At 39.8% G+C, this 18,720-nt stretch overlaps 1 protein-coding gene across 1 annotated transcript in view; it reads right to left on the minus strand.

The window, feature by feature from the left end:
- Nucleotides 1-17,763, minus strand: part of SPOPL (speckle type BTB/POZ protein like) — a 35,942-nt gene extending 18,179 nt beyond the window's left edge. The window contains exons 1-2 of the mRNA XM_048484954.1: nucleotides 17,377-17,763; nucleotides 4,256-4,392 (exon numbers count right to left, since the gene is read on the minus strand). Of these exons, the coding sequence (XP_048340911.1) occupies nucleotides 4,256-4,333 (78 nt within the window). The 5' untranslated portion in view covers nucleotides 4,334-4,392; nucleotides 17,377-17,763. The remainder of the gene's footprint in view (nucleotides 1-4,255; nucleotides 4,393-17,376) is intronic.
- Between the last annotated feature and the right edge of the window lie 957 nt (nucleotides 17,764-18,720).

The following is an 18,720-nucleotide window of genomic DNA, read 5'->3' on the forward strand; positions in this document are numbered from 1 at the left end:
CTTGGCTTTAAATAACTTAACAGAACCTGGAACATAATGTCTGCCTTTATGCCAGAAAAATTTCTGTATAGTTACCTGTGCTTTTCTGCGCACTCATTGAGATACATTTCATATGAGAATTCCTAGCACGTGAGGCTTGAAAGACAACACCTAGATATTTATAGAATGAGACCTGTTCTAGGGAAATCCTATTTAGCCTCCATGAATGTACTCTAGACTTATTTGCACAAACCATTATTTTGGTCTTATCATGTCTGACTTCTAGAAGGTTCAGTTGGCAGTAATTGGCTAGTGTGCATAAAGTTCTCCTCAGGCCAACAGGGGTCTCTGAAAAAAAGATCTAAGTAATATGGATAAAAGAGCAGAGAAATATGTTTTCCGGCAATTTTGGGGGGAGGATAATCTATTTTCTTGATATGGGAAACAACGTCATTGATATAGATGTTAAACCAAAGTGTAGCTAAGATGCAGCCTTGCTTCATCCCTTTTCTTGTTCTTATTAATTTATTAATATGACCTTGTGAACTGCATTTAAATAATAACTATATTTTCATGTAGAATTTTTTATCAGAAAAATTAGCAGCCTGTCAATGGGAGTGCTGCTCAATTTATCCCATAAGATATCTCTAGAGATTGAGTCAAATACTACTTTAAAGTCAATAAAACCAATATAAAGAGATTCTGTGGCATTTGAAGAATATTATGCCAATAAATGGGCCAGAACCATACAATGATCTGAAGTAGAATGCCCCTCTCAGAATCCTTGCTGTTCTTCAGCTAGGTAGCTACCTTGTTCAAGCCAGCCCCTGAGTTTCCAGTACAAGTGCCTAGAATAAAGTTAACTTATTACTCTAAGCCAGGGGTAGGGAACCTGCGGCTCGAGAGCCGCATGCGGCTCTTCTGCCCTTGCACTGCGGCTCCACGAGCCGAGCCACCGGCTTCATCCTTGCCCGGCCTGCAGGCAGCAGGGCGGGCGCACCAATTGCCTGCGGCCGGCTGGGCAGCGCCGCGGGTTTCCACTCTCGCCCGCCTTGTTCGAGCGGGACGGGTGCTTTCCCGGCGGCCGGCAAGGCCGAGCTGCTGGCCCCATCCTTGCCCGCCCTGCAGGCAGCAGGGTGGGTGCATCCATGCGCTTCTCAGAATGAGTGGAGTAAAAGGTAAAAAAACCCCAATATATACAGTGTTATCTTTATTTTAAATGTCAAAAATTATTTGTGGCTCCAAGTGTTTTCTTTTCCCGTGGAAAACGGGTCCAAATGGCTCTTTGAGTGTTAAAGGTTCCCTACCCCTGTTCTAAGCAAACTTGTTGGTCTGTAATTGGCTGGGTTATTCCTATTCCCCTTATAGACTGGTAGTAAAATTGCTACTTCTTACCCTTTTAGGAATTTCCCTGTTCTGTTTATTATGTAAACAATTTAGTCAGGAAAGGGACTCAACATTCCATGTTTGTTTCAAAATTAGGTCATGTGATACTAAGCCAAAGTCGGAGCTTTCCCAGATTTAAGAGTTTCAATCAACCTCCTTATTTTAGAGGTGTTAAATTTTGGCCATTCGGCCATTGGTCATCAATAGATTCAGAACGCATTATTTGAGGCAAATTTAATTCCAATGATGAATATAACACTTTAAAGTGGGATTTCCAGATTTCAGAGAGAACTGTTGCATATGAGGCATACTTTTTTGGGTCTCAGACAAGACTCCAAAATTAGGAAGAGTTTTTTTTTTTTATTTCACAGGTTGTCCGAGTTGTTCCCATGCTTTCATTGTGGCCAATTTTGCACTATATGGTTATTTTGTATTTATTTTTGAGTGCTTCCTTCATGAGGCTATCAGATGGATTATATCAACAGCAAGAGTACTTTTCTCTGAGTGACTTCAACCACCTACATTCTTTGTCGAACCCAGGTTTAGAGAATGTTTGTTTTGTTTCCTCAAATTAGAGTTTATGCTACTCAAGACCTTCTGTACCTTTTCTGTACCTTTTCTACGTCTCATAGCCAACCAGGAACACGGAATCATCTGAACTGGTTAGAAAACCTGACAGTTTTTCCTTTAAGGGCCTCAAGTTAAACAGCTTAGTGATAATTTTTCTGTCCTAGGACCGAAAATAACTTGAGGTAAGTTATCATCCACAGCTGACAAACCCTCAAAAAGTTGGTCTAACCGAAGGTGGTTAACAGGAAGGCAATATTTTATGTTAAGGGGGAAATTATTGCTGTCATAAAAAGAAGAGACTCCAAAAAGTATAATAAATTGTTGCTAAGTATTCTACCAAATACTGCCGACACTTTTTTTTTCACTAAGGCGATCATGGGTAAAATTATTTCTGAAAATAATAAAAATAATCATCAGGCACTTCTTACAAGGTAAATAATGAACAAACGGACAGAATGACCAATAGAGAAATCCTTGGCAAATTCTGATTAATGTAGAAAACTTTACCAAATATAAACACAATATGTAAGAAATACAGGCCAAATCAGGATTGCATAAGTTGTATAACGAACCTTATAAGGTGGTGTGTGAAGAACTGTCTTCCATAAGCCGGGAGTAAGCTTGCACTAGGCTGATCACATGTGCAATGAGCTAAGAGTGAACTAACTATTCTCAACGTACCTTGCCTCATATATATGTGAGAGAAATTTCTAGAACATCTGACCATTATCAAAACCCAAGTTTTTGATAAAGAAAATGGAATTTCATAGACCAACTGACTTTATATTTTAAAACCCCTTCACAGACCTGCATATACACATGCACACACATAGCAATAAATGATGTCATATGTGAGAAAAAGGTTATTTCACCAGTTCAATTACCAAGACCCTCCATAAATACTCTGGGATCCCTTCTCCCACTTTTCAGTCTGTGCCCCCCTTCAAATGTGCCAAGGTCCAAGGCTGTTCTACTGTCTCTCACACAAAGTCTTTCAGAACAAACCAGTCAACTCCACCCCGTAAGGTAAAGTTACCATCCAGCCTTAGCAAATTTCAGCCTCCCATCCAGTGCCCATCTTTTTTACTCTATAACCTGCATTTTAAATCACGCCAACATGCATATAAAATTCCAAGTTAAAACAGAAATAAAACACACACAAAATATTTACATAGTAAAAATATCACACTGTACAATAAGGACCTGGACATGATTTTGCAATATGGACTGCTGAAATATGACTCATGAATAACAGCTTTTAAAATTTAATGAACAGCTACTATCCCCTGAATGTAGGGTCTGAGAACCCCCATCCCTGGACTCAAGTTATAGCATAGATAAGGAACTAAAAGCTCAGAGGCTGAAGAAACACCCCCCCCCCCCAAGGGAAGTTTCCCAGCTGTAAAGAGACATGTGTCAAAAAGGTGATGCACAAAGTTGTGGTTAAAACTAGACTGAGCCAAATAATGAAAGATTCACTGGAAAGTATCTGGAAGCAAGAAAAAAAGAAGTGAAGAATATTATCCCCGGAGCCCTTCGGGGATCGGGCGGTATACAAATTAAATAAATAATAATAATAATAAATAATAATAATAATTTATGTTATTTATAGTCCACCTTTCTCACAGGGATTCAAGCTGGATTACATATAGTCAGTGAGTGTGGCTATACTAATTGATATGCCCAAGGAAGATCTTTTTCATGAATATCTGGAAAACTGGGGGAAAGCTTAAGGTAAGAACCATGATCCAAAGCAACACGCAAAGTTGTCAGACCAGGAGCAGTTAGAAATATCTGAATCTTGCTTAAAATTTTTACCTCAGATCAAGACATAAATGTATGTCTGTGTCAAACAGAAAATGATCAGAACATGCATGGAACAGAGTCACAGGGAGATATACAACAGAACTTTTGAACTGTTCACCAAAATCCACAGAAACATTTTTCTTTAAAAGTAAACAATTTGGCCAATGTGAGTTCAGAAGAATCTAGGGACGGAGAAGCTGAAAAACAAAAATATTATTCCCAAGAGAACCAGCTTGCTTCTGTGCTCACAAACTCACAGCTGTGGCAACAAAGCTGTGGCACTATGACTCACTCAGCAAAGTTGAACACAGGGCAACTTTATTTTTCTTCCGACGTTATCTTTAGTTCCAGTTACTTTAGCATAACTTTCTTGTATAACTCTCTCCAATTCTGCCAATACCATTACTAGTAAAAGGTAAACCTGGAAGACTTCTTGTCTACAGCAATAACACGAATATGTTAAATATAACACCAGGACAGAAAGCAGAACCCATCCAGAAGATAAGATCATTACCTGTGTATAACACCAGCTTTCAGCTATAGGCCCACTGGACATCTCTCCAGGTGGTGGAGGTGTGGGAACCCTTGACATGCCCACTTTATTGCAGAACTTACAGAATAAAGGCAGAAATTCAGCTGTCAGTATTCTTCCTGCACATATTAAGATGAAAACAAGTATCACTATTACAATTACAGCAAAGTACTTTCTCATGTAAAGTAATGTTTTAACTATGATTGAACTTAGGCTGTTACTGAAAAATATTAAGCAATTACAGGACAAAAAGGATTTGTTTATGAAGATGTCATCAAGTAGCAATGGAAGGTTATTCTGCCCATGCATCTGGATTTTACAGTATCACATGCAACCAAGATGCTGTCAAAATACAATTCTCCTCATCTAGAAGATAAGGAGATCAGTAGAACAAGAAAAGAAGCTGTTGCCAGATACTGCTAAGAGTCTTGCTTTAGCCAAAGCAAAAAGCAGAAAGATGTCTATCGACCCACCAGTGATTAAAAGAAACACCACATTTAGAACTAGGAACGCAGACTGAACTGGCTACCTTGGAGCCACAGAGCAAAGCTTCTAACCTTCCCATTGCCAAAAAAAGGTCCAGTTCTCTGAACCCTGTACATAGGAGAAATATATGCAAATTCAACGGATACATCCAAATACAATTAATCTACAGTCTGTCCTGGCGCCACACATCTGAATCACATATTATCTCTGAGTGATTGCTTGACTTTCCTTTTCAGATCTGTCAAAGGAGAAAAAGACGAACAGCTAACATGATTTGGGAACACTGGAGAAGGGAACATTTAGACACTGCACCATTTCCTCAAAGATGTTGTCCTAACATTATGTGCAGTTTGGCCAAAGTCAAAATATCGTGTACATAGCCCTGTGTTTAGCTTCGCCTTTACCCTGAGTCCTTCAGGAGAGTGGTGTGGGTATAAGTGTACTAACTAACTAACTAACTAACTAACTAACTAACTAACTAATTAATTAATTATCAAAGGTTTTCACGGCCGGATTCAACTGGTTCTGGTGGGTTTTCCAGGCTTTGAGCCACAAAATAGCAGTCACAAAACCACTGCCGCAGGAGGTGAAGTCAGACACAAAAATGGCTACCACCGCTTATTCTTTCTTTCTATTTGGAATGTATTGCTGTTCTGGTAAACTTTGTGTTAAGCAGACAGATGAACAGAATGGAAATTTTAAGCAATCTGTTAGTAAAAGTAGTAAATGAACTTTTCCCACATTTACCTCTTGAAACAGATATCTGAGGTCTATGATACATCTACACAAATATTCTTCACTAGCTCCCTCATCTGAGGCATTTACACTCATATGGGTTCTTGTTTTATTTTTTATTTACAGACTGGCTATCAAGTGTATTCCACATTCATTTAATATTCCCAAATTAAACTTTACTGAGGCAACTGCACAAGAAACTTTGGAATTATCTGCTATGGCCTTTTCAAGAGATGGAAAAACAAATATTAACATAAATCACATTACTAATGCATACTTGCAGAAGGTACTTGCCAAACAGCTTTCCTGGTGCCTTGTTTAAAACACTAATCTGTTACACCAGCTAGAAGAGAGAGAATTGTTCAGAAATGTCTATCCTGTAGACCATAGGTGTCAAACTCGCGGCCCTCCAGATGTTATGGACTACAGTTCCCATCACCCCTGAAAGCTTGATGCTGGCAGGGGATGATGGGAACTGTAGTCCATAACATCTGGAGGGCCGCGAGTTTGACACCTGTGCTGTAGACAATTCTCAACCTCAAGTTTGCCAAAACAAAGGTCACATGTAAGTTTCTTCACCCAATTAAAGGGTTCCAATTTATGGACACTTAAGAGCTAGGACACTGTGGCAGCTGATTGGGAGCTTATTTCCTCCAAAACCCCACAGTCCTGTCTCAGAGATGCCTGAAGCAAGCATTTTTTAAATTTTCAACACAGTTGTAACTTCCTTTCTTATGATAAACAGAACACAAGACAGTTCCTTAAATGTTCAACTGAAGGTTAATTTGGTTTACCAAGAAGAGAGTTCAGAAGCTCTTTTGTGAGCTAGTTGAAGGTGCAGGACAGAGATATCCTGTTGCTAAATGAGAACAAGCAAAAGCGATCATAACTTTTGCACGGCTGGAATGAAAAAGGCTATCACTTCTGCATTACTCAGGTGTAATCAGATCACAAGAGGATTCAGTATAGAATGTAAACCTCCTCTTACATACGAGCTTTTTCTGACCCTGTCAAATAGGAAATCAATTGATCAGTATGTTAAAAGCAAGTCTTGTCTTTGATTGCCAAACTTTCTTCCTGCTGAATCTTACAGTACAATCCTTAGCACAGGTGAAACCTTTGGAGTCAATGGCTTAAAAAGGTGCGATTCTGTTTAGGACAGGCTTATTCTGTTACACCAGGGGTAGGGAACCTGCGGCTCTCCAGATGTTCAGGAACTACAATTCCCATCAGCCCCTACCAGCATGGCCAATGGCCATGCTGACAGAGGCTGATGGGAATTGTAGTTCCTGAACATCTGGAGAGCCGCAGGTTCCCTACCCCGTGTTACACTAAGCAAGCATCTAACTGTCACGTGCTAACGAATTACACTTTGTTGGTTTGGAGCAGCTGATTGGGTATGGATTCTACTCTGCTTATGTATTTAACTACAGCATTTTACTTATATTAGCTTGAAAGAAAAAACTCTGGCACAGCTGTAGCTATTTGCAGATAGCAAGTCAGTAAAAAAATGAGAAATCTCACAAAATGTGACTAATTTCAGTTTCTCAAATACAAGTTTCGTAAAATTGGACATTGTAATCTGGAAAGTAATTTTGGATTATTTGTATGAGAGTTAAGGCTGTTGCAGCTATCAAAGTAAAAAATGTAAAAAACAAAAAGGGTTTTCAAACTTTTTAATCAATTTTTTTCACTGTTACTGACTAAAACTACGACAAAATAAGTGCAACTTTAACAAGGGGGGGATACCTCCCATACCACCAAATATTAAAAATCTCTCTTTAAATGAAAATCAAGACTACTAACAGTGACACAGGCACAAAGAGAGACATGAGAACTCTTTAGTGGGATTCCTCATCTGTACCCATTCCTCTTCAATGTGGCATTACAGCATCCACCCAGTCTTAGGAGTCTGAATTCTGGCTCCAGGTAGCTGGAAAGAAAGGGCTCTACAAATAATGCTGGTTTATCTTTCACAAAAGTTATGTATTTTAATTTCCAGGATCAATCCTTTTAGGTTTTTGAGGATTTTAACAGTACTGGTCCAAGGTCCTGACTGTGATGGCCCACAACAGCCTGATCTCATCAGATTTCAGAACCTAAGAAGGTTAGTACTTTATCAGATAGGAGACCATCAAGGTTAGTACTTTATCAGATAGGAGACCACCAAGGAAGTCCAGGGCCAATACAGAGGCAAACAATGACAAATGATCTCTGAACGCCTCTTTCTGTGAAAACCCTGCCAGGTCGCCATAAGTTGGCTATGACTCGATGGCACTTTTCCACCATCATTCTTCCAAGATAAAGTTTTTTTAAAAAACTCTTTACACCAATGAAGAGAAGTTTAAAATTGTCTCCCAAGTAATGTCAGCTACTAAGAAATTACATCTAAAGTTGATCCTTCACATTTTATTACTGAAGCCTAGCAATATATTTACAATGAACACAATCCAGTCAATGGGTACAATCCGGCAAAAGCGAAGTAATTCAGTCCATTGATTACAACAGTGATGTTCAGCAAATGTCTTAAATCTCTGGCACTGAAATAAATGAGGTTAAAAAGTTTTTGACTTTAGCTTGATTGTGCCCAATGTATATTATGATAGATGATCATATGTGGTTTTAAGCAGCAATTCTGTCAACAGATGATTCAGAGCCAGTATGGAATCACTGTTAGTATCAGATTCAGACTTGGGAGACCCATGTGCGAATCTCTAGTCTATCACAAAAACTTTGGGGATGTCACAGTATCATATGGTTTTTGTGAAGAGGAGAGGAGAATGATATAAGTCACGGTGAGTCCCCATTGTGAAGAAATAGAGGTATAAATCAAGCAAATAAGCTGAGAATATGAAAACACTATGGGAAGGCACAAGGGTAGCTGAAAGGCTATGCTTTTCAAAATTCTACCGTAGTTGGCTAGCTATCAAAAGTTAACAATGGACATCTCACCAACAGAGTTCTAAAAAAACCTTCAACGTAGGTTAGCAGTGCCACAGAAAACTAGCAGCTGCTGCTTTTAGCAAACAACTCCAAAACCTCAGATAAGAATGTGAATTGGCCTCAAGAGGTCTCTTATCTAATTTTAAATTTCTGTGGTCATTATTAATGCCCATTTATTTGTATCATCCCGACTGATATCATCCCATTCAAGATCAAAGACAACATCCACCAGAGGCCCAGAAAGCTCAAGGTAACAGTGAGATTAAGATGAATAGCTGTCAAAGTACTTCGCAATTGTCTGCTACTGTCAAGCTCTCTTTCATGGTTCACAGGACAGCACAAGAAAGGTACTAATGATGGATTTGATCTTAAGAGGTATGCAACATCTGCTTTTTAGATGTTTGGAGTAAACTACTTCAGTGCATCTGGTTGGTGCCTTGGGAACAGGAAGAAGTTTATTGTGAAGTCTGATCAAATGGGCATCTCTAGAAGAGTACAGGTTTAACAACCTTAATGTTCAAGATAAAACAGAGAAATGCAGGTGTAAACAGAAATTAATTAACAAACCACAAGTCTCCACAGTTGTGGCAGAACAGCCAGCAAGTTACCCCCAGCTGAGATTCCATATGCTTTGTTAAAAAAATAGTAATAATTAACAGAATACACTTAGTAGCAAAACAATGTCAATATAAAAATAAGAGTTCCGGTTTATGTCACTAGACAACTTGTGATGAAGATGTTCAATAATTTAACTGTTCAGGATAACTCCAAAAGCTGACAAAACATTCTTGGATAATTCATATTCAGCCTTGCCTCCATTTTGATTAACAAGAATAACTGTTTAATAGTATTTGCAAAATTAGAAAAACAAATTATACCAAATTTTTCCAACACCGGGACATCTACTATAGAAAACATGTAACTATATCCTAAAATTGCTGCAATAATAAATGCAAAGAAATCCTACTCATATCTTCAACACAGTATTTGCTATGTCCATCTCCCGGCAACTCATGACCATCACGAACAAGATAAGAATTCCAAAGAAGCACAGAAATGGTGCTGCAACATTTATTTTATGTTCACAATAAAGAGGCCTATTTTAGACAGTTTTGTTAAATATGCATTCACATTTGCCCATTCTATAGCTATATCCCAAGGACAAATCAATTCATCACTAGTGACTAAATATTGAAGAATATAGAGTGTACACTATAACTGCAGCATAAAAGATAAAGAAAAAGAAGTAAAATTGGTCAAAGCTTTCCAAATGAAGGCTTTCCTGACTTCTTCATTTACTCTGATGGACTGTAAATTCAACTGACTTATGTGACTGTGAAAGGATTGCAAGATTTTAAGTCCTCAAGACAACATGTTCTCAGTGCAGCTATCCTCTGAACCTATCCACATATTTACCTCAGTGAAAGTGAGCAAATTATACCCAACACATGCATTTTCTTTCAAGGTCCAATCATAGCCAGGGGAACACCAGAAGATTCATTCATGTTAAATAATCCCTTTCAAATTAGAATATAAAAATAGATAATAAATAAAAATAAAACAAAAATTGCTTTTCAAATTATAGCAAAGTTAATTGTCAACATCTCAGCCTGCCCTCCTCTTAACTGCATTTTACTTCTAGTTTAAGTTATGTTTCACAGGGCATTACATCTCTACTACTGAACTGAAGTGTAACCAATGATTCAAATACTATTTCAGCAGCCTCATATTGTCTGCACTCTGTATTTTTGCTTCTGTTCTAAGATCAGGCAATGAAGAACAAATACTTTTCTGAAATTTATCTTACTACCTAACTCACACTACAATATGATTGGTAATAACTAAACAAGAGGCACCATTTCTGCTGTCTTAGGCAGAGCAATTCCATGTTATACTATACTAAGGGTTTTAAGGATAAAGCACTTCTTCCTGGAACAGATTTTTTAAAAAACTGGCTCAGGTATTTCTGTGAACCAAAGTTCTTAGAATGTGTTTTATCGTAATTCCAGAATCGGCATAGTTCTGTCTCCACTGAAGCTCAAGTTCTCCCCACTATAGTATGTCTCAGAAAAAAAGATGTTAGTAGGGTTGTACAGTCCTCCTCCACAGAACTCAAGATGCCAGCCCTTCTATGTTGTAGAATGTTCCACCTGGGGCCTAGTGCCTACCTAGCCCTGCTCCACGCATCCATTTGAAAGTTGTTGATAATCATTCAATAAACTATAAATGCTCTTGTATCAAAGTATCATGTTCAACAATGCACAAAGTATCATGTTCAACAATGCACAAAACAATACTATGTTCAACACGCTGTCATATTCTAATGTGGATGCGTACAATTTTCTTGACCACTGCACTTCAACCAATGATTTTTTGAAACAGAGTATAGCCTAAAACATCCAAACTCAAACAGTGACTTGCTTGAATTTCAGGTCAAACAAGAAGTCTAGAAATTTGCTCCACTATCCCTTAACTGTTATCACTGAAAACATCCAGTTTTAAACTGCTTTCCAATTCAATATTAGAAATTTGTTTTGTATAATATGAATTTGTGTTCAAGTCTGGCCAGGAGATAGCTTAGAATTATCTTCACCATTAAAAGAACACTAAAAAGTTTCTGTTGGACCCCTCCTCCTGGAACCTTTATCTAATTCCCCTCAATCTAATGAGAATTCACTCTCCAATTCGCCACAGGAAAGACACAGTAAAAGCAACCATTCCACAAACTTTGTATTCTCCCCACATAACAAACCTAAGAATCTTGAATTTTATATTACTGCAGACAAAGCAGTCATTCCACCAGAATTACTTAAACTGCTTTATTGAATAGGAAAAGCAAATATTATTTGTACTACTGAACCTGGTGTGTGACCAAAAAGTTTTTCTGCTGTTGTACTTTAAAATGATGTAATTCCCATATTTCTCACATTGATTTCCACTATATAGATACCCTGTTTCTCCGAAAATAAGACATCCCCTGAGAATAAGACATAGTAGAGGTTTTGCTGAAGTGCTAAATATAAAACATCCCCCGAAAACAAGACGTAGCAAAGTTTTTGTTTGGAAGCATGCCCGTCGAACAGAACACCAGAGCATGCAGCTGTGGAGCGGAAAAATAACACATCCCCTGAAAATAAGACATAGCGCATCTTTGGGAGCAAAAATTAATATAAGACACTGTCTTATTTTCAGAGAAACATGGTATATGGTGCCCAACTCCAGTGAATCGTAAAATTTACACTGAATTATAGGCAACTCTGTTTCTCATCTTGCCATCTTACTGCCCAGATTACTGTAAACATAGCCAAATTACTTACTCACTGCATTGTGAGATTGCAAAGTTGAGTGTCACTCCTGTAACTAATGATAACTGACATGCCATTTCATGTGTATTTTTCAGTGTTATGATTGGGATATCATAGGTTTTCTGTTCAGTAACCATCTGGAAAGATCAAAACTTGAGTACACACCCCTTTCTGACCTACTGAATTTCCAGAAAACCTAACCTAAACAGCATTACTGGCAGATCAAGGCATGAAAGGGAACATACTGGATCTTACAGCTAAGCATGTTGTGTTAGTTATATTTGTACTCCACACCCTCCCAATGGACCAGGTAGGAAATGGTTCAACTTGCACAAAAAATCAAATAAACAGTGCTAAATCCCTAGTGGATTCAAGCTACACAGATTTAATCTGGTAACTGCTAGCCCGAATAAGAAGGTTGTACAGTAGAAATAGCTAACGCTTCTAAGAGCATGGTGAGAATATAATGTAATAAAAATGAACAAGAACAAAACTACCTTTATTTGAGTCACATTATTTGGTGTATAGAAAATAAAGCAAGTTTTTACAAAAGCCCATATGCTTATCATGGCATCACATCCTAAATATTATTAATGCGTATGTACAACTTTTCAGGTGCTCAAGGGGTACGACTGATCATTGCTTCTATTAACTGCCACAACAGACTAACTGCAAGTTTATACATGAAAACTGCAGGCAAATTTAATTTAACTCATAATGTTAATATGGATTTTCAGAACCTGGCATACATTCAATCTAGCAAGCATTTTAAATAGATAAAAAGTTATACCTGTAACACCAGTAAACTGCATGTACATTAAAAGCGAAGAGGAAGAACATAATGACCTGAAATATGATTTAACTGTGATGAACAACCTAAAATACTTCTCAAAAAGACTACGTGTCAAAAAAACATATTAATTACATGGAATGATGCAAGAAGTACTGTTGCTGGACTTTCGTAAAGCAAAGTTTACTTTTAGGCTAAGATTATAAACCCTCTTTGTGGGAGAACAATACAGGTTGTACCATGAAATAAAAACATAATAGGTAATAAGCATGGGAGAACAGCAGCTATCAAATATTAGGGATCTCACCCAAATTTAGAATCCTGACCAGTGGGGAAGAAACTGCACTGGGACATTACAGCAAACCAGGGTTTAAATGAAGACTTCCAAAATCGGAAACGTTTATTTTCATTCCATAGTTGCCATAGGCAAACAAATTAGTCATGATGTCTGAATGCATAAAGAGGTACAGGCTGGGATACTGTATGTCTGCACACTTATCCCTTTCCAAGAAATCTTTGGAGCCCTTTATATGTTTGTATGTCTATGGCAAGTGAAGAAATCTGATCCAGTAGCCAGACCTTTCTCTTTACAAACTACTCCAACAGGTCTGTTTAAAAAGTGCCTTCAGAAGAATGATGATTTAAGGCCATATTTCAGTTGGCATTAAGTAGAGATGAGTACTACATTAAGGTACTTGTGTAGTCAGCAACAATGAGTTGCCCAGTTAATCACTTTTCAAAAATCATGTTTATGTCACACCTTTTCTCCAGGATCCCAAGGTGGCTACCTAGGTTTCTCTCACTGGCCATCACAACCAAATGAAGAAGCATAAACTGAAGTGCAACGATACTAAGCAGCCCCAATTGCATAATTCAGAAGCAGTTATCCAAATATAAAACTTTATGCAACTCCTCATACACAAACACAGGGACTGTTCAGTCACCTCACAGAAAATTACAAATTAAAAAATAGGGGATGCTGGCCCATAAAAGTGAATGAAGCTTCACCTCACTAGGCTCGGTTCCCTTAGCCTTCTCCCACCTTCTACACTCAAGAAGGGAAACTGGAGAAGGAGGCGTTCCAGGACCAAGGGAAGTAACAAAAGATTGACTGGCATAGTCAATGGATTCTTACAGAATCTACTGACCATTCGGATGGTCAACAGAGGCCTTTACAGTGGCCAATGAGCTAGTACACTTGTGTGTGAGGCTGGGTGTGGTATGGTTAGGCCTAGCTAAATGGGTTGCTGCCACTTTTACCATTTGTGTTTCCTGCATGAGGTACAACTCCTTTCTGCCCAGGGCTAAAATCATCCTTACATATCTTCTCTGGTGAGGAGGGGAGTATTATGGGCTTTTCTCCCTGTACAGCTGGATGCTTTTCTTGGCAACTAGTGTTATTCTGTTCACTCAGACTGCACAGGAATTCAGCAATTTTTAAGGTTACATCAATGTGTTATGGACTCCAATATAAAAGCAAAATCTAAAAAATATGTCATTTGTTTTTCTATTTATTTTGTACATCAGTGGAGCCATTTTGCCTACTGTTATATGGAAAAAAAATAGAATAAAACTGAAATTTACACTGCCCAAATGGTACAATGTTCATAGAACCTTAAAAAATCCTAAGACTAAAATGCAAAAATTGTAACTTTTAGTGAGACTAACATATCTTTGACTCTACTAAATAGTGGGTTACTCCCAGTTTTTAGAGGAAGATGAAGATTTTTCCTGCATCCCTTCCAGCAGTCCCATCAGACCTAGGAAAGTTGATTCCGAGAATCACAGGATGAGCATTGACTAACAGCCACATAGGACAGGGGCTATACTGTAGAGGGGGAAGAAGACATATTCCCCACCCTACCTATGGTGACAGAGGAAGGGTTACTGACTGATGAGGGAGGAGAAGACTAATAGTCTGCACACATCCCATAAATATGGGGATCAACTTTCCCATACTCAGAAGGGACTCATGGGGGAAGGAGAACGTGAGTAAAATCCTTAAGCTCACAGATCCAACTCATTCTCTACTATATTTCATGCAGTTATCTATTTCGAAAGGAACAATGAATTACCTTCAAATGGAAAAGAGTACGTAGATATAATCCTTTTTTTAAAAAAATAAGACATTGCTCCTTCTTGAAAAAATTCACTCAGATACCGTTAGAATACACCTTCATTAACAAGGCAGGCATGTCTTTAGAGTGGGTGCCATCAGCTTCCACAGGACACAGCACCATACAAACCACTACAATCCTGTTTTTAATTTTCCAACATGGTCATATGTCCCTTTTTTACTTGTACAAAGAGCAGATAAAATCTGAATATGACAAACACCTGCAGGTATGCAAAACTATTAGTCAATTCTAAGACTCACTGTAGTCCCCTCTTATTCATAGAGTGTAGCCCCTTATTATACCAAGGTTTACTTCTGCATAATTCATGAAAAGGACTTAAGTCCTCAAATTTATTGGTGGAGAAATGTTTGTTCTTATCACTAAAAGATCTGGGAGTTTTTGGATCAGAAAAGTAATCCTGAAAGTGCTGGCATAATTTGGACAAAGCAAACATGTGAGTACAGCATAGCAAACCACTCTGTAGCCCTTCTCCAAATCCACTGATTGAAGAGGTGGGGTCAGCTTTACAATGACCAGGTCTCCGTTGTAGTCTCTCCCTTACAGAATTATCCCTGCCACGCTCAAAGTTTCTGAGGATTTCAAGAAACTTTTGTATAAGACGATTGCCTACAGCTTGTCCTTTAGAATACTTCTTGTTCAATTCTGGAATTTTATTTAATGTTTGAGTAGTCCTATAGATGCGAATTTAACTGAAAAGTAATGCAAGGGGATCTGTCATTCAAACAGCAAGATAAAACAATTAAACTATATAATTGATAAATAATACACTGCAAAAGGTGGCCATTCTTTCAGACTCACAGACCCACCTGTAGATGCACTAGCACATTCCTTCTGTGAATCATGAAAATTCATCATTTAGAACTCATCTCCCCATATCTAGGACTTCACACTTTATATTTGGGTATAAAGGCAGAATGTACAACAAAGAATTAGACTTCAGTTCAACACTAAGAAATCCAGACCTTCCTGCTTAAGAGGTGGAGACACACGTTATTTGTAGTAAACAGAATGATTCACTAACTATGATGTGACTGTGGCAGAAGAGTATTAGCACCACACTAACAATTCATTTCCTGTGTATGAAAGGAAGGTCTTAGAGCAGAATAGTCCGGGCTGAACAAGCTTGTACATGGGTGCTAAACAAAATCCATGAACGTTCTTGACCAACATATATTTATCAGAATGCAGTTGGGATGGGGTGCCAGGCTGTCATTACAACTTGGTCATGTTAGTTTGCAACTGCTCAAGTAAAACGTTTCATTGAATGCAGATTTAATTCCTGGTTCAGTGAATTCTCAAGCCATTCATTATACCGATATATTCAAGGATATACTGATATTCTTATATCAGTACCGTACCTATTTCAGTCTGCAATGCATGCACTTATCTAGCAAATGGAGTTACAGACTTAAAAGGAAAAATGGAATAGGTGGTAAAATGTTGTTTACACAGCTATTACGACTGAGAAGCTGAAGTCATGACATTAGAGCATTGAACACTTGCAACACTAACCATATGCAATGCTTTATTAACCACTAAAGGTGTGATTTACATATCTAGTTCGGATCATTGGTATACCACCACATTACTAAAATAACAGTATACATGGTGTTGCCAACATAAAATATTTCTGTGTTTGATCTAATTATCTTAATCGGTTACTATGTTCTCTTTACCTGCACTATTAGAAACTATCACCACCACTGTGGCAAGAAGGTACATTTCAACCTCATGGAGAAAAATCTGGATTAGGCTTCAAGTGGAGTTTAAGAAACTCATTTTACTAGGGCCAGAGGGACTATCCAAGTACTTCAACTGAACGGTATTATCGACTGTCATAAAATTACTGTAACAATGACTGCAGGTAAATTTTGATTGGTACAAAATGCTATTTTTAACTCTCCATTCAGCTGCAAATTCAGGAAATAAAATATCAAAAGCAGGTCCCATGTTGGAGAAAGGAATATGACAATTGTTTAAAAGGAATCTGTGTTAGTTTAACACGTGAGAACGTAGGCTGTTAGCCCACAAAAGCTTGTGATACGATAAATCTGTTTGCCTTTAAGGTGCCATCAAACTTATTTTTACACAATTATCCTCCTGAAACACAGAAATTAGGCCTCGCCTATAGTAAGAGCCTAGAAGAGTTGTCCCAAGTATCCACAAGCACAGTCAAGATTGGACCTGTCTAAGAGATGACTGAAATAAAAGTAGTGGGAGGTGTGTCCCCCCACGACTTTCAGAGAGGGAAAGTGAAAAAAGGAGAACCAAGTAAGCAAGAACACACTTGTTAAACAAATGATCTGAACTAAAAGAACACAGGGCGTTTCATTTGTGTCTAGCAGAAGCAGAAAATCAAAGAGGGGGAAAACATAAAGAATTTTCCTGAAAAACGAAACGAACATACGCTTCGGGAAAGAGCAGGCAAGCTACCCTAAGCTGATCCGCAGGTCTGGCAGGGAAGGAAGAAAGGCCTCGATCCAAAGCCTGTTTCTCAGTCATGCTCAGCCGACAACCTGCCTTGGCCTCATCACCCACCTGATGGGTTTTTGGGAAGCAACATAGGCGAGAAGGCTTCACGGCGGGAGGCGCGGGGAGAGGGCAAGAGGCATATTCTACCACCACCACCCAAAAAAACCCACGAAGGGCGCCAGGAACTAAGGCCCCCATTATTGCTGTTGCTATTTTGGACAGGCATTCACTCACCGTAACTAGGCGCTGGCGGGGCCTCTCGGCCGGGCTCATACTGACGGCGCGGGCAGAGGGGCGGCTGAGGGGCCCGCCGATCGTCAGTGGCCCCCAATGATGGCGAAGGGAAGCGAGGGGGGAAAGGGCTGCGGCGGAAGCGTCGCGGCCGGGCCGAGTTCCGCGCGGCGGGGCCGCATTTCTCTTTCCGCCGCGAGCTACCCCGGCCCCCCTCAGGTGGGGAAGCGGGAATCCCGCTCGGCCCGCCCTGCAGGTAGGCGGCCGCCCCCGACCGTTAGAAGAGGAGGGGGTGAAACCAGCAAAGGAAGAGGAGGCAGCGACGGCGACAGCTGCTTGTTGCTATTGCCGCTACTGCTAGCACCGCCGCTTCCTCACTTCCGGGAGTTACGCGGCGTGCCTCTGTGACGTCATGACGTAAGGGCAGGAAAGGAACGACTATGGGAGGAAGAACAAGCCCGGAACAGAGTTGGGGCGTTCCTTAGAAAAGTCAGTTTGAAAACAATGGCACGCGCGCATCCGGGTATTCCTAGCGGCTCCAGCTGATCGTTGTCTTGGGGGCTCCCGGCAGCTCGCCTGAGCCTATGACGTCAGAGGTGGCAGCCAAGGGGCGGCCCCAGCTGCTTTCTCCGCGGCCTCCTGGTTTTGGGAGGGGGAGGAGGAGGGGGGCACTTTTTTTCCTGCCGTTTTTTTCCTTCGTGCCATCCAGCAGCAGTCTCCTGCCGCCCCCCCCCCCCCCCGCAGCAGGGGGCTTCGGAGATTTCCTTCGGTGCCAACCAGTGGCGTTTCTGCCTAGGGACAGGGGGTACCCTATGTCCCCGGGCGCCCCCATTTGGTCACATGGGGGGGCGCCACCATTTCAGGGTCGTTTGTGTGATTTTTAATTTTTTTAGTGTTTTTTACGTTTTGGCCTGCAGGGGGCGCATTGTTAAAGACTGCTGTACAAATTTTTTCAGATTACCATTCAGAGACTGTCTTGTTAATTACCACCCAAGTTTTGGTGATGTTTGGTTCCAGGAAGCAAAGTTATGGACCCCAAAGAGATTGCCCCCCATCCCGGTGTTTTCAATGGGGAGCTAACAGGAGATTGGGGCTACCATTTTGAGGGACCCTCTTTGCTCCCCCTGAACTACTTCACTGGAAACTTGGGTGGTATCATAGAATAGTTACCAGATGATGCCGAAATTTTGGTGTCACTAGCTACACCTTACAGGCACCCCAGGAAGAGTTGCCAAGATTCTTTGTTTTGCAGTGACTTTGCCCATTGTAGCCAATGGGAATTTCCACAGGTGTGTGAGCAGGCTGCACATTTTTTTTTTTGAAGAACAGAGGCACCAGACTTTCAAG

Source organism: Sphaerodactylus townsendi, linkage group LG02, assembly GCF_021028975.2.
Source record: "Sphaerodactylus townsendi isolate TG3544 linkage group LG02, MPM_Stown_v2.3, whole genome shotgun sequence".
Classification (NCBI taxonomy): domain Eukaryota; kingdom Metazoa; phylum Chordata; class Lepidosauria; order Squamata; family Sphaerodactylidae; genus Sphaerodactylus; species Sphaerodactylus townsendi.